This window comes from Pongo pygmaeus, chromosome 2, assembly GCF_028885625.2.
Source record: "Pongo pygmaeus isolate AG05252 chromosome 2, NHGRI_mPonPyg2-v2.0_pri, whole genome shotgun sequence".
In the NCBI taxonomy this organism is placed as follows: Eukaryota; Metazoa; Chordata; class Mammalia; order Primates; family Hominidae; genus Pongo; species Pongo pygmaeus.
In genome coordinates, this window is record NC_085930.1 from 16,410,299 (window position 1) to 16,428,248 (window position 17,950).

General features: G+C 34.2%; 1 protein-coding gene across 1 annotated transcript in view; it reads left to right on the forward strand.

Annotated features, from left to right (window-relative positions):
* Nucleotides 1–17,950, forward strand: part of ROBO1 (roundabout guidance receptor 1) — a 1,000,765-nt gene that overhangs the window by 463,488 nt on the left and 519,327 nt on the right. The window contains exon 2 of the mRNA XM_063661467.1: nucleotides 9,552–9,656. Coding sequence (XP_063517537.1) covers nucleotides 9,552–9,656 — 105 coding nt within the window. The remainder of the gene's footprint in view (nucleotides 1–9,551; nucleotides 9,657–17,950) is intronic.

The window sequence follows — 17,950 nt, forward strand, 5'->3', positions numbered from 1 at the left end:
GTATATAGGGTTATCATAAGATTTTATAAATAAGTGCTTATTTAATGCTCACAGACTCCTGTGAAATAGATACTATTATTTTACATTTTATAGTTGAAGAAACTGAGGTCAATCAATAAGTAATATGTAAATAAATGAATGTAACTTGCCCAAAGTCACAGGATTAGCTAGTGGCTCCTAAGCATTACACTATATTGATTATCTAAATAAATGATAACATATATTTAGCTGTAGTGACTCCAAAATGTCAAGTAAATAATTTGATATTTTGGCTGAATTTAACAAAATATGTGAATCTTACTTGAATATCATTCTACACAGTAACCAGTAGCAGTGATTATGCACATGGATTATTAACATACTTAAGGGAAGTGGCAATAAATTTACATATACTACGATGATAAAAGAGCACTGGGTAAAGGATAAGGAGATCTCAGTTTTTACTTAAGATCTCAGATGTGATCACCGTACCTCAAACCCAGGTAGCTACATCTGCAAAAGGGAGTCTATTTCTTCCTGATTCCCCATCCATCATTTTAATGCTATAAAAAGAGTACTCCATTCATTTAGGTATTGCTATGATGCCATTTTTGTGCCTGAAAATGTAGGATGTGTTTGTTCATACTATAAGAGCAGCTGGGACACCACCTGTTAACTAACTTCAAGCACCATTTAATTAGCCTGTGTTGAAGTTACCGTATGCTTTGACTGGAAGGGAGTGGAACAGTAGCAGATGCTAAGCACAATAAAAGAAACGCCTTTGAATACCAGGGCAAAGTGGGTGGAGAGAATAACAAAAAAAGTCAACAGACGGAGAGAGCCAGAAGTATTAGTAAAATGGACCGGAAATTAACTCTCACAGATAAAGTTCAAGGCAGCAAATCTCTGCAGATTAAATTCCAACCTAGCAAGGTATCTGTCACATCAGATATTATTGAGGATTTGATTTGAGGATATTGAATAAATGCATACCTCAACCGGACAATTGGCTCAGTTTTTAATTCTATAAAGGGGTAGTCATCACATTATTTCTATGACAACCTCCATGACTTTCTTAAACCAAACATTCAGACATCAAGAAAAAAAAAATGTTGTGTCATACTGAAGCATAATTTCCCCAATTACTTTAAGAGATCTACTTTGTCAGTGTTTCCACTAGGAGAGATCTGGAAACAAATGGTTTTAAAATTATGAACATTTCTCCATCAATAGAATGATTTCCATACAGGAGGTACTCTATCTTGTTTAGTCAAATTAAGTTGAATTGAAATGAATTAATAGCTTCTTCTGTGGCATTTATATTCTTCTGGGTCACAGCCTTATCCATTAATGAATTTACCTTCCTAATATTGCAATAGTGTATTTTATGTTAACAGAATTGTTTTACATATACATATATATATATATATAATAGCAGAAAAAATATATATCTGTTATTGATATTCTTGCTTAAATATATATTAGGTGTCTTTTATTTAGTCAGATTTCATCAGCCAGGTATAGCTAGATGTACCCCAAATTAGCTTAAACCAAATTGTACTTGACAATTTTTGTATAGTTATTCTACCTTTCTTGAGAATTATAACACTTTTGGAGATTCAAAATAGAATGTAACATAAGCAAATGAAATGTTAATTCCAACTTGTTATAATATCACTTTAATTTCAAGAGCAGCCTCTCAGAAAAATGCACTCCATTCATTCAAGTCAGAATATATCTATATTTATATTTATATCTATATCTATATCACAAGTTCCTAAAATCAGAGGGAATTTGTAAAACTTAAATATAATTCATCTATCTGGCAATATTTAAAAATCTTCCTTGTTTATTCATGCTATAATTTTTTTCAGTTTTTAGTATTACCACAATTTATTACACTTTATTTCCAGTTTGTTAATCATCCCCTTTAATAAGAAAAAAAACTCTTATCAGTAAGACCCTTACCTGAATTAAGTTAAATAAGATTCTATTTCCAAATGTATACATAACACTTACAGGGGAGAGAAAGGAAGTAATATGTTATTCTATTAGAAATAGTAATTCACCATACTGTAGCTCTGGATTGGATTTATGGTGATTATAATATTTTAGATAGATAAGTGTATGACAACATCCCAAATAAGGAAGTAATTCATGTTCATTCATTGAGAAAAGTTACTTCCATCTTAAACTCTTCATTCCAACAAAACTATGCCCTAGTGTTTCATCTAGTCATTTAACAAAAATGTATTGATTGTGTACTGTGTTCTTAAGCACTGTTAGGGCTAGGCATAGGATGATGGGTAAGACATGACCCTGTCTTAATCACCCTTAAACTTACACCAAAAGATGCGCCTTTGTTGTTGAAGAATAATTTTTATAAATAATAATAAAAAAAACCTCAATGTCTCTTGATTTCAGTCAGTAGTTTGATCCCCAAATTAATGTATATTAAAACATTGTGGGCAAAGCCTTATGCTTTGGAACCCCATTTTAATAATATTTTATTGTATATTTCTTGCTTCAACACAACCGACTACCTTATTAAATACTTTATTTTATTCTGTCTGTAAAAGGACACATGAAGAAGTTCCGGTGATACGCTTAATGGACCTCAGAAATAGATTTGTGAAATTATCCAATCTTATTGTTCAGTGACTAGAAAAGAATCACTAACCTGGTGTCCCATTGTTTGTATGCTATTGAAATTCCATCTAGTTCCCAGAGTTAGATTGATGAGTAAAAGGAGGTCATGGTGTGTAGTGAAAAGTGGAGTGCTTTGGAGTCAGAAATGATTTAGAATCAAATTTCAGATCCACTGTTTACTAGTTGCATGACAGAAGCAAAAGAACTCTGAGATTCGGTTTCAGTATCTTGGAAACGGAAATACTGATGAGAATCATGATGATGATGGCTAGGATCATGATAGAACTGTAAGCATTACATAAGAACACATATGCATATAAAATGATGTGTTCTATTAAACAGACTAAAGCATTATATAAACATTACTTGTGATTATAATCAGTACAGGTTTTACTTCCTTTTCTTCACATTTGATTCATTCAATTATCTAATCACCTAAACCAGAAAATGAGAAAAAAGCAGTAACATGTATTTTGAGATCGTTGTGTGAAATCTGTTTTTTTTTTTTTTTTATTTAGTACAGTCCTGGCATCTCAGGCCACAGGTTAAAATTACCTACTCTCCATTAAGATTATTTCAGCTTATCCAAATAATAAACTACTCTGACTTTTTTTCTTTTCTCAAAACTATTGGAAGACAAAGTTTTCAAATTTTGAAAGAACCATCCAGTCACTAAACATTTTATTTGAAAACAGATTTTACACCAAGGCTAATGTTTTTGTTTATTTTATCAAAACACAATTTCTAACAAGTATTGTCCACTGGGATCATTGTAATCATGGTTCTTCTATCTTTGAAAGAAACATAAAGAAACAACCTTGATTTTTCTTATAGCAGCAAAATTGGAGATGATTGCAACACATTGTTTTCTGTTCTCATATTGCTGCTTTAAAAAATAGTTTATTCAATATTTAGTGGCAATTTTTTAACTTCGTACATATTATATCTAATGTTCTACAGTACATAGATTTATTCAGCTATTGTAAATGTATTTCTTTATTTGCATCACTTACTAAATATTTCTAAGGAGGCACCACCTGAAAGCACCTACTGATTTTTTTTCCTCTCGATCTCTATAACGTAACTTATATTTCTCCCTTATTCCCAGTTCAAAAAAAATGGGACAGATAATAAAGTACATTCAACAATTATTTGGGCCATACATGATTAAAGCAGAAGTTTGAGTTTAACTTAAATTTGATCTTATAGAATTTTGATGCAAATTTAAAGCTTCACAAATACAGGGGTTTTTTGTATTTGATTTTATAATTCATTGCCTAGGTTTCTAATTAAATGTTCTCAGTACTCCATTTAAAGTACCCCTTCCATGCATTCCTCTTGATTAGTAGGAAAGAATCGATGAGAATTGATCCAATTTGTAGAACACAATTCTCATATTGATAGTAGTTTATATTCATTTGCTTTTCCCTAATCTTTTATTAATGGTCATCTTTAAAATGTCAATTAATGCCAAAGCTCTGCGCTGTGATAATGCAAATCTATAAAGAAACTAGCTTGACACTTTATAGTAAGTAGGGCAAGAGGAAGAAGCTTTTCTGTTTTTATTATACATAACTGAATATGACAGAAGGAAAGAAGAAGGTTGAAAACCCTGATGTTTTGAGCTGTGATTGCAAACCCAATTTAAAATTCTACATTTCCACAGTATAATACTGGCTACCATGGGATGATAAACAATTTAAATTACTATGGATTGAATGCTACTGCATATATGAGTCTTTGTACTACAAAACTAATATTACCTATTTTAATACCACTGGTGAAAGAGAAATGCCATTGCATGAAAAATGTTTTTCATAAAAGATTGAGTGATTGGGCCGGGTGCGGTGGCTCACGCCTGTAAATCCCAGCACTTTGGGAGGCCAAGGCGGGTGGATCACCTGAGGCCTGGAGTTCGATAACAGCCTGACCAACATGGAGAAACCCCCTCTCTACTAAAAATACAAAATTAGCCGGGCGTGGTGCCACATGCCTGTAGTCCCGGCTACTCAGGAGGCTGAGGCAGGAGAATCGCTTGAACCCAGGAGGCGGAAGTTGCGGTGAGCTGAGGTCGCACCATTGCACTCTAGCTTGGGCAACAAGAGTGAAACTCCGTCTCAAAAAAAAAAAAAAAAAAAGATTGAATGATTGCTAATGTTATGTCATATTTGCTGTATCTCTTTCTCCCAAGATAGTTTTTATTCAACCATTTGAATATCATTTAGAGATATGATATCTCATGCCTGAATTATTCCACATGTGTATCCTAAAAACTAAGTATGTTATTTTTTCTGGAAACTTTAAGCTGGATCTCAAGTCTTCGTTGAACAATCAACAATTTTTTTTCAGAAAGGCTTCATAGCTGATATTGTATACTGTATTATAGAATGGTCTTCTCACTCTTAGTTGCCTGCTATTAGTGATAGTAAGTTTGATTACTGAGTTACAGATATGACTGTCTGATCTATCAATTATCAAAGTGTATTTTTTACTTCCAAGTTAGCAAATACCCCCTGAGGTGATACTTTGGCACTGTAAAATATGCTGTCTTCCAACCATTTTTCACTTAATAGATGTGGAGGTTTGGGGAGATGCTGGCCAAAGGACATAAAATTTCAGTTAGGAGGAATAAATTCAAGAGACCCATTGTACAACATGATGACTATGTTTAATAACAATGTATTATAGTCTTGACCATCTCTAAGACACTCAATTTTAAGTGTTCTCATTACAAGAAATGACGAGTGTGTAAGGTAATGCATGTTAGTTAGCTGTATTAAGCCATTCTACAATGTGTACATACATATTTCAAAACATCATGTTGTACTTAATTTAAATTTGTCAATTAAAAAATAATTAATGTTTAAAAACCCAAACATTTAATGAATTATTATATTTAAAGACAAAGTTTCCTTGAAGACATAATTTATATTGTAAAGGAAGATATAGGTGTTTATTTCCTATTATAGTTGTTGCTGTTATTATATATGTGAAAGACTGTTTTAAGATTGTCCACTCATATACTGTGTGTGTATATATATGTATGTATGTAATTACTAATTTATTTATGTGTGTACATATATACACATACACATATAACCTTATATATTGTAAGTTTAAGTATGGCATACAACCCCTACACAAAAATATATAAAGCCATGTTGCAAAATATTTATAAACAATAAGCCTATAGATCAGACTTCAGTTTTAACCCCAGATGCTAACTTTTTACTGAATTGTAAAATACTTAAAATATTTAATATTTATGTAAAATATGTAACATAGGTAGGGACTATAGGAAAGAAGTAGGTTGAAGACAAGCTGATGAGTTTAGTGTTGAGTGAGAAAAAGTGTGAAGCTTCTTCGAATTTACATGAAGTTGAATCACCAGTGGAAATAAATCTGGTTGTTGGTAGAGCATCCAATTGAGAAATGTACAAGTTGCATATGTTATGAAAAATAATCGAAGCCTTGGGCTCAGATGAAGATATCTACAGACAGCATATTGAAAAGAACAGGATGAAATCTGGAGCCGTGTGAAACACAAGTATTTAAGGAGTATGGGGAGGGAAACAAGCTGTCATCGATGAGGCATTAGTTCTATACATTCCTCCAGACTCGGAGTCAAGGGATAGAAAATCTAGAAAACAGATTTTTTAAAACTAATTTAAAAAACAAGACTTAATTATAAAATTGGAATTGATCACCCTGAAAAGCAGTGAAGGTCCAATGGCCACTAAATTCACAGGAGTGTATACATCTCATCGAAGATAGTTTTGGGGGTCCATCTGACCCATTTCCAACTCTGAATGACTCTGATGTTATGATTCAAGACTTCCTTTTTATATTGAAAGATGCCTTATTGGTTTGTATGGATTTGAGGACATAGGATGTACAATAGCATTTGAGTTTATTTATAGCAAGCTTTTTATCCCCACTCTGCGTGTAATACTGGTGCAGAAAATACAACTTACATCCTTTTCAATTGTTTCAGATTGAGCATCTGTCACTTAAGTAAGGTTTGCATTCTTGGTTACCATCTCTTTACTAATTTATTTATTATCTTGGATTCAATGTAAAGTGGGTAGGTACACAGATGAGAAGCAGACAGAATACCTGACCCTCAGGAATTTAGATTATAATGGGGGTGACAGACACATAAAACCCAGCACCACTAGTGCCAGTGTGTTTCCAGATGGGATGGCAGCTTTTACCAATTGCAGCTGAACTTATTTCAATTCAGGCCTGAGTAGCCCTAAGTTTGGAGCTGGAATATAAGACCTCCTTTAGATATGGTAAACACACAATAATCTCTTCCTCGCTATCTTCTAGTCCATAGCTCGCATAATCAATGCTATTTAACCAAAAATTTAAGTAAATGTCTTTTGGACTGGTCTTAAATTAGTCCTCCAGCTCTGTCGCAGTGATTCAAGTGGCTATTTCATGTTATTGTTATCTTTTGATAGGAAAGAGAAGAAAGAAAAAAATTAGCAAAGCAGCTAAAAATAGCACCTTTTGTTTCCTTTAGGTCTAGCATATCATTAATTAAAGGCAGAACAAGGTAGATTGAATGGACTTTAGAGATATGGTAAGATTCATTGATTAATGCAAAAATGTATTCTTTCCTGAGCCTAAGAAGGGGCCAGAAAGGTGATGAGTAGGAACAGAGAAGCAAATTTATAAGCCACTTAAGATAGGTTACATGCAGGTGGAAATCTATTTTATATGATTTAGTTATCTCATTTCAAATGACAGTAAATTTATTTTCCTCATCTCTTGCTTTCATAATAATATCCCCATTCTCAGGAAGAATTCAATAACAAAGGTACAAAACCTCATCCCAAAAGTCTTGTAATATTGTGTAGACACGCTGATTTAATTTATATTGTGGATTTGGATGAACCTGTATTGTATTTGTAACAGAACGATTAGAAATGTGTGGGTCCACGTTAAATAACTGATTGCTTGTAAATTAAAAGTAGAACTTCCCTTAAAAGTCTGCATTGTGTTACTAAAAAATAATTCATAAAATTAAAGTGATTCTAAACACATTCTATCATTTAAAACAAGATTGTAGGTAAGCAGGGTGGTTTTCTTAAAGGCCGTCTCATGCATTTGACCAAGCAATTGCTGATGATCTTCCTACAACAGCCTCTTATATTTGGTTAGTCTGCATGAGCAAGATGACTTGTGACAGAACATTCTGAACACTGCCTCAAAACACACACAAATGCCTGCTCCCCATTCTTTCTCATTGATGTGACTTAAAAGTTTGACCTAAACAACGTGTGCGTGTAATAAGTTCACAGACCGGAAAGGTAAAGTGGATGCTTTTTCTGCCTTATCACTTGCAGCATCTATTTTAAGGGTAAAATGACAACAGCTATCACTAGAGAGGCAAGGATGAATAAAGCAAGAATGAGTATCTTTTCTCTTTTGTCTGCACAGATCTGAACTTCTTTGTTTTCGTTTTAGCCACACCACCAGGTTATTATAATTACGTGGCACTTGTGGGAAGGAGGAGGGAAAGCAAGGAGATTAGGGGGGGAAATATGCTGCATGAAAAAACCAAGTGGACTCATGTTAGTCTTTTTATTCCTTTTTTAAGAATTTCTAAATCATCCCTGAATAGCTGTGTCTAAGACAAAATATGTTGACCTAGCTACTGGAGACACAAAATTAATGACCTCTGTGATGTTTCTAGAGGGGCAGTACCTGCATGTACTCACTGGCTCATCCATAAGTGACACACTGTTCACCGAGTAAACATCTGCGCTTCTTCACTGCTCAGAACAAGAAATCTTTCCTCTGTAGATAATGTTAAAGGTGATTCTCTTTAAAGCCCGCAGAACATCAGAACTTGAATGACCTATGGCTCTACATTATTCGATTTAGGAGGTACACTCTTGGTTTTTATTGTGTCTGTATCTGCTTCTCAGTAGCAGACCTATAAACACTGCTCATACTTGTCTTACATATAGATGACAGGTAGAGTGATTGTGCACCGGGGAAATTTGGTAGTATCATTGAGCTTCTATATACACACATACTGCTCCTCTGCTACTCTGAGTCTGGATGTGGAAACTAGAGTGTTGTTGTGCTTAGCCTCCACTCTAAAAATCTGCGTAGGAAAATTAATGTGTAATTTAAGAAAAACAGAAAAAATGCATTTTTTATTTAAGAAAAATAAGCATAGATGAATGAAAATACTTACACGGAATTTGGAATGTTTTAAAATACCCAATACTTTGGAATGTTTTAAAATATCCAGCCCAAAACATCCAAAGTTAGATGTGTTTCAGTCATGCATTCACTGCAGTAAATTTATATCAGTCCTTTAAGATGAGAGATTGTTGCCTTCTGAAAGACGTGAAGTTGCACTGCTTTCTTCCGTGTTTCTCAGAAAAAAGTATGACATTTTTATCATCCTCCCTCTTATTTGACAAGACCTATTTTTCCCCACGTCCTCTCTGCCTCACATGAGGTACAGACTCTCTGGAGTCTGTAATTACCAGGAGATGAAGCGATGATGGGGAGTGATCACAGTCAATAGCTTTGATTAACAATAAGGTAGAACATTAGCAATGCTAGCATTCAGCGTCCCTGCCCTCTCCCTCCTCCATATGCTCTCTCAGTCCGTGCTGGCGGCCTCACAGAGGGCAGTCGGAGCCCTTCGCCAGCTTTGAAGTGCAGCAAAGGTGCAGGCAGGGCAGAGAATTAGGGAAATTAAGGAGAAAAAGTAGAAACTGTAAAAACCATGGTGCTGAGACCTTCGCAGGGCTTAGTGTGCTCCAGGAGAGGCAAGGATGAAACGTGCTGTGTGTTGTCCTTGTGTGTTTTTCTGTCACATGTGGATTTACTTGTGTCTGGACATGCTGTGATCGAAATGGCAACCACTGTTACTACTGTAACCCCATCAGCAGCTCTGGTGTTGTTTCCGACAGACCCTGAAGATGTAGAGAGGGGGAACGACCGCGGGACGCCAATCCCCACCTCTGATAACGATGACAATTCGCTGGGCTATACAGGTAGAGTGTCTCTTTCCCAAATACTAACTTCCTCCTGAAATGCCTCCACCTCCATCAACCATCAACCACCTGTATAAAATTAATCGAATCATCCCTGCTTCCAGCTAACAACCACAACAACTTCTCATTTTTCAAACTTCATTCTGTTCATATCAGATCATATTGCTAAAGTAAACACTTTTAAGAACAGAAATGTACATGGAAACTGTAATCATTCTTATTGTTTTACTATGTTTAATACAAAAGAATGCTTATCAGTCTGAAACTTTGATACTGCTAGTACTTTTAGAATATTTTCTTAGAAATTTAATATTTGACTAAGTTGTTATCATAAAGGAAAAAAACACTACCTGCAAGTAATTTGGATTCAAATTTATCTGTACTTTTTTTTTTTACTCTTGTAGTCTTAAAAACAAAAGAAAACAAAACTCTTAGAAAGAGCGATGTAATTCATAATCACCAACTTACATCTTCGGATTGTGTTTGCATGACTTATTGTTACCTTATGCACCAAAGACTTCTGAAATAGATGCATGTGTACATCAGCATAATAGTGACAAATTAACTAATTGTATTAGAAATAATTGATATATAAATGTGTAAGAATGATCACCCTGGAAATACATGTGTCACATGGAATTTTTTGGTCTAAATATAATTGTATAATTTATACCTCTAACTGAGATAATTTGACTAAAACTTTAGGTAAGGAGAAGGAATACAAGACATCACTTATAACCCATTGAATTAGATAATGTTGTAACAGTGGTCTTGTTGTAAGATCAGCTATTTGTAATGTTCTCTTCTTTGGTCCTTGTTAACACAGTTCTCCATAGACTTTGCTAAGTTGTGAGCTGTGGATAGGTTGTGTGTATATGAGGTGGGGTAGTTGGGGTTAGAGATGATAGAGTCCCCTTCTGTATCATAACAATCATATAGATGACTGTGTTAAAAGAAAAACGTAATTCAATAGGCACGTTTCACTTTAGATAAAATAATAAACTGATATTTTACTTTTGAAGCATCCTCACAGTCTTCATAAATATCACTCTCCAATTTTATTCCTTGCCTACATAATTGTAGGTTTTAAACACTTGAAATAAGTAGTACAGTTAATAAGACCTTTATAAACAACTTTAATATTGGTATATTTATTTTGCTCTTATAAATAACTCATTTGCATTTTTCCTGTCTTCTAACATAAGAATGAGGATTCAAAGACCAACAAATGAAAGTCTATGGGGGTGGGATGGTGAGGGAGTTTGTGTGATACTTTCCCAGAAACTTAGCTACAAAAAAGTTGTAAATGTCATCCCTTAGTACCATCAATACCAAAGAAGTTCATATTTGTGAAAGGAGGAATCCAAGGTAGTATTCTTTCTCAGGGGTATCCTCATTTGCCAATGCTTCTTAGTTCTATTCCTTTGTACTCACCCAGTCTAAACAACAGCATTGTTTTGATAAAATAATAGGGTTTGCTCTTTATCTTTTGTGGATTTCCCAGAAATTATGTATAAGTAATGAATAAATCATGCTGGAGTCTTGAATTAAGAGAATTTAAAAAACAATGCATTTCAGATTAAATATAGCACTAATTTTTTTCATTTTAATTTTTTCCCTTCAGATTAATAGGTGTCAGATTTCTCCTATTAAATATATCATTAGATAAATTACCATGAGGTAATAAACTTATAAAATTATCTTTATAGTCTGTAATGGAACTGACTTAAAGTATTATAATTTAATGCAAAGTGACTGGAAGACAATCATCTGAATAATCTTGTTCCTGAGACTATAACTATCTTTAACAATCTAGTGCTAAAGGAAGTCTATTCTGTATATTTTGTTTTGGAAAATTCTTGATTACTCAGAAACCACTCTCCTGCTGTAAAAATTTAAAATATTATTTGTCTCTTTTGTTTGCGTGTTAACCATACTTACACGCATTAAAACTCCCATTACAAGTGATAAGAAAAATAAAGTAGAAAAAATAATTTTGGCTGCTTCATTGCAACTGTAAAGAAAGATACCAATTGGCCATATAGTTGAGGAGTAACAGTTAAAAATATTAGTTAAAATTACCTACAGATATTGTTTTATTTTGTGTGCACGTGCATGTGTGTGAATGTGTGAATGTATGAATTCCCTGTACTAGAATCACAGATAATTGAGTAGATAGAATCTTTATATTAGAGAAAATTGAGTTCAGAGGAAAGTGAGATGGCCTGTCTGTCCAGGAACATTTTTATATATTTAATGTAAATTGTCTAGAGTTTAGTATATCTGGAGTTTAATAACCCTGGGCATAGCAGCAAGAACTTTTAAGAAATAAAATATACATATTAAGCAACTTAGAGAATGTACAATGCAATTGTCAGGTAAGTCACTGATATGTGTTAGTTACAAAACATTACCATGATGTTAACAAGCAAGTATATTAGGTATTGTTTGTGGCATCTATATTTACACAATATCTCAAAATGGACTGTGTAGATTTATATATCAGATGTTTATATTTTTACTACATGTTGCTTCATTCCATTGAGGTACAGGCGAGACTTTTCTCCCTCAACCTAACATTTAGTATATATAAAAAAGAAAATAAACCTGTATAGTCCTGGAAAACATTTTTGGGGGGAACATGAAATAATCCCAAAAGAAGAAGATCATTGTTTCACTAAAATTCCCATTTACATTCCCCTAATTATCCTTTTTTCCAATACTAAAAATAGTATAATTTCCACTGCAAGCTAATTTGTTACTACAACATCTGCTCTGATACTTAAGCCATTTGGGACCATCACTATCAAACTGACCCATTTAACGAGAATGCATGGATCTCATATCATACACATATCTTAAAATTTATGTATCCACGAATGATCTAGTGAACAAATGATAATCTCTCATAATAGTAGTTGCTGCTTATATCGTATACCATTCTAAATTGTGTAAGTGATTTAATTGGGATCAAATTTTTAAAATGGAAATAGAGTATCAGGGAAGAAACATATTGATTCCTTTTCTCCTTACCATCTCTAGAAACAATGCTATAAAGCCATGTAAGGTTTTGAAATATTTCAGTTTCACTCTTACAAATCAATGAATGCAACACAATGTCTAAGGTAGCACTGTGATATGTTATTAAAGTGGACTTGGGCATTATTTATAGTGAAGTGGCCCATTTCTTGTTTAACCACGCGTGTCATAAATATTGGGGGTTATTTAACAGTTCACAGGATATAGCCTTTGTCACAAGAACAAGTAAGAAGAGGTTTCAAATCAGCACTTTATTGGGTCAAACATACATCCAAAAGAGCCTGAATATGTAATAATCAATGATTTTTTGAAGAGGCTTCTGAAAGGAACGGAGTGTTTATTGACTGCTGGAAGTGCATATAGTGTTTTACAAATATAAAAAAATTAAGTAATAAATCTAAGAATATTGAAATTTCTGAAATATACATATAATTTATGTATAGTTTCTGGCAAAAACTTTAGACAAGGACACAAAATTTAAAGAAAAATTTATTGATACATTAAAAATTCAGGGAATAAGTGGGTGCTAATGAAATCCTACTAACATTCTTAATCTTTTTACAAAGCAGTAATTAGGAAAGGAATTTAACATTATTCCTTTTTCTGAGTAACAAAAAAAGTCTGTAAATTTGACTTGAAATGTCTAAAATATACCCTTTGTCCCTAATTTTACATACTAAAATAAGAAAATGTCTTCCATCTCCGCAGGTCTGTTTTAAGGAATAGGTGCCTATATTTACAATAGAATATTGGAAGAAATGTGATATGCACATTTAAAATCTTAAAACTAAAGGATTATCAGAGTTTTGTCACTGTCAATTTAAGTAAAATCTAGCCATGAAATGTCAGAAGTTTCATAGTAATTTCAAATAGGGATATTTAGGTCTTCTACCACTCAACACTCCAAGTAAAGTTTGGTAATGATTGTTTAGAAGGAAACAAAATATATTCTCTTATTAAAAAAAAAAAAAAGAGAAAGAAAGAAAAGGCTTGACAAATGAGTATGTTTGCCCATATAAACTTGAATGCAAACCCAAAACTTGTTTGGTCTCATGCTTAGGAATTTCAACAGGAAACTATTAATTGATGATGACACGGATTCTTCTGTCTCCCTACATTCTTCATTGTATTGCTTCACCATTCAAACTAAGCAAAAACACCATTTTGGCATTTGAATTTTTAACATGTATGGACTGAATCTAATAACCAGTGTTCATTATTACTACATGCGTGCAAGGCCATTTTCTGAGCACTTTACCTGCAACAACTCATTTAATCCTTACAACCCTCTAAGACAGTGCTATTATTAATAGCGACAGGGCCTGGGGTCTGCTTCAATGTTCTAAAAGATAAATAGTTCAAAATTAATCACGTATTCCGAATCTCACAGTCTTGAGTTTAAATGAGTTGTGTCTATAAGCTACATTTGGGCATGTGGTTAGAAATTGAACAGATCCACCATGTCAGATTTGTCAGAAATATTAAACATTATATAGTTAATCATTTTTTCCCATTATCTTACTGTCATTTTATTTGTTAAATTAATAGTGAGAGTTTACATTAGTTTTACTAAGCAAACTATCCTTAGATGAGTCTACTGCAGAGCTAAGTATAATACTGTAAGTAGGACTTTCCTTTTTTGTATGCAATTGATTATTTTTTGGAGTTAATAGTTGCATTTTTTAACATTCTAGATGCTCAGTTATGTCCAGTATTCCATCAATCTGTGATTTTCTCTGACACCTCCCTCATTAAACCCTTCATATTTTTGTCCCAAACCCACTGGTTTCTCTTCAGACCCAAGACTTTCTTACATCACTCTTTTATGTTGGATCTCCTGTTTCTTAGATCTAATTACTTTCTCTTTCCTGGTTTCTTCACTAATTAAAAGAAGCCTGTCTTCCAGAAAGCATATTCAACAAAAGCTTGGAGAACATCAAAATCAAAAAAGTTTTACTAGGATGTGCTTGTGATATTCTGTCCACACTTGCTTGTTGTTGATTTGTTTTCCTTCAACATAGGACACTAGATGGGCCCATTCAAGCTGGAGGACTATTTATTTCAGTTATGGAAAATTTTCTTAATATTTTTATAATAATTTTTTTCATCTCTAGTTTCTCTGCTATCCTTCGGAATTGCTGTTAGTCAGGCAGTGGGCCTCTTGGACTGCTCCATTAGTCTCTTGTTTTTCTCTCCTAATTTCTAACTCTGTTTTTTTCTCCAACTTCCTGGGAAACAACCTTTATATTTGTTGTCCACCAATACTTTTATCATTGTGCTTAGTACATGGGGATATACAAGGTATACTATCTTTTAAGATCAAAACCCTGAATCAGAGCCGAGTGTGGTGGCTCACACCTGTAATCCCAGCAGTTAGGGAGGCCAAGGTGGATGAATCACATTGGGTCAGGAGTTTGAGACCAGCCTGGCCAACATATTGAAAACCCATGTCTACTAAAAATACAAAAACTTAGCCAGGCATGGTGGCATGCGCCTGTAGTCCCAGCTGCTCAGGAGGCTGAGGCAGGAGAATCACTTGAACCCAGGAGGTAGAGGTTGTAGTAGGCTGAGATCATGTCACTGCACTCCAGTCTGGTCAAGAGAGTGAGAATCTTTCTCAACAAGAAAAAAAAAAAAAAACATGAATCACTCATCTGTGGATCAATCTGGTGGCCCCATCATTAGCTTCTCTTTATAACCTTGTGGATTACTAATTTATGCATAACAGGAAATTAATAAACATCTCTTAAAATGAAGATAAATTAAACCATCTCTACTTGGTACAAATCTATGTTGGAAATAAAGTTATCAACTCACATCAATTTAATCAATTGGTTTAGTCTTTCAATAGTTCCGGGAAATAAATATAAATGTGTCAAATTTGTGATTTGTTATGGGTGACCTCAATTATTAAGAAATTTTGCCAATTCTCTGAAAATATGAAAGCAAGCAAATGAGACAGAAATTAGGATCATGGGTTAAATTCATGTCTCATACTCCCAAAGTCTTTTCCCTAGAATTGAGAGAAAAAGAAAAATGGTTTAATTTTCATAATAATGGACAATAGGTAGTAGACATGCATAATTCTAACCTCCTGAAGTTTACAGAACACAGGACGTGGGAGCTTCAAGTGGATTTGAGCATTAAAAAGTAAATTAAGCTCTAACAACAATTGGAGTCTGTGAAGAACAGTTCAAAGCAGTTTTATCTTAATTATTTCTTAAAAATTAAAGGTTAATTAGTGTGTTTTCCACAAATTTATTAACAATATTTCTAACACTAAAGTTTCTCATTAGCACTTTGGAGACTTAAACCTTTCCAAGTGAACAAATGTATATGTATATATTTCTCATTAGTAATTTGATATTTTCCATGTGGAAAACTTGGGAGCTGAACATTTTGAGTTTTTATAGTGGGGAAGGAAAAGCAGTATCTGAACTTAAATAAAATATTTTAAATCTTGATTTTGATAGAAACTTTTCATTTAATTACTTTTGATAAATAGTTTTAACTGTGGAAAGATTGCTTCATTTTTTTTTTTTTTTTTTTTTTGAGATGGAGTCTTGGTCTGTCACCAGGCTGGAGTACAGTGGCGGGGTCTCGGCTCACTGCAACCTCCACCTCCCGAGTTCAAGCAATTCTGCCTCAGCCTCCTAAGTAGCCGGGACTACAGGCACGCACCATCAAGCCCGGCTAATTTTTGAATTTTTAGTAGAGATGGGGTTTTACCATGTTGGCCAGTATGGTCTCGATCTCCTGACCTCATGATCTGCCTGCCTCAGCCTCCCAAAGTGCTGGGATTACAGGCGTGAGCCACCACGCCCAGCCCAATTTTTAAAATATGAGCAAAAGCTACAAATTTTAGGGATGACTAGGTAAGTAAACACACACAGAAACACAAAATATACAGGTGTTCATTAGGTATGCCAACATCCATAAGGTAGAATTTATGAAGAATTCAGATTTAAAGTTTTATTAAGAAATTTTAGGGAAATTTAAAGAAACAAATAATACTTGGGTTGTAAGCAGCTACAGTAGTGACTGGCTAATTATTTGGATAATTCAATAAGAATCTTTGTTTACCCAGCAATTTATGCAAGAAAATTAATATTTGGTGGGTGCAAAAGTAATTGAGGTTTTGCCATTAAAAATTGCAAAAAAACAAAAAAAAACCACACAATTACTTTTGTACCAGCCTAATATTTTTAGCTGAACTATTCTTCAGGTTGACTGCAGATGACTGGCTTTGGAAACGACTCTACTAACCTAGTAAGACTCATACCCGTCTCAAAAGCCTTCAAAGTAGTACATGCCGATATCATGATGCTCACCTTCCAGTGAGCACACAGCCATGGCTACAGTCTCATCTCTGCACTTCTTTATAGTACTGCTGTGGCCCTATGGAAATCATTGTTTTTATGTTTGTTTTAGTTTTTCAATTCACAGAAAGGAAATATTTGGCAGTCTACACATTTTTCTTGAAAACCAGAAGACAATTGGCTAAGCCTTCCTAATCTCTAATTCTTAGAGAGAATTTTGGACAATGATAAATTTTTCTCCTTGTATTTATTCCCGTAAATATTTTTTCATAGACATCAGTCCACCTTCCATTTATTTCAAAAAGTTAATATTTGGAGGGCTAAGTGAAAAGTACATATGTGTCTAAATAAAAGTAAAACATTTTACTGTTACTTTACATTGCTTGAAAGAAACTATTTAGTCAGCTACAGGTTGGGATTGTAGAGATATACATGGGTATTACCGTAGGTTATGCCACAGCAACAAGCAAAAGTAAGATTTCCATGACAACGCAACTTAAGTGTTCCCAGGCAACGAAAGGAAATTTCTTCCTCACTTAGGCCTCCCAGGTCAGGCGCACTCTATTCAACATGATCACTCAGATTCCTGAGGCCAAGAGCTGTGCCATCTTGACACAGGCTTCTGTGACTGCAACAAGTACAATGATGAACTGGCTTTACAGGCTTCAGCAGAGAAGTAACTTCTGCTCTTTTTTCTTTTTGAGATGGAGTCTCTCTCTGTCACCCAGGCTGGAGTGCAGTGGCGAGATCTTGACTCACTGCAACCACCACCCCCCAGGTTCAAGCAATTTTCCTGCTTCAGCCTCCCAAGTAGCTGGGACTACAGGTGCATGCCACCATGCCCAGCTAATTTTTTTTATTTTAGTAGAGACGGGGTTTCACCGTTTTGCCCAGGATGGTCGCGAACTCCTGAGCTACAGGCATTCCACCCATCTT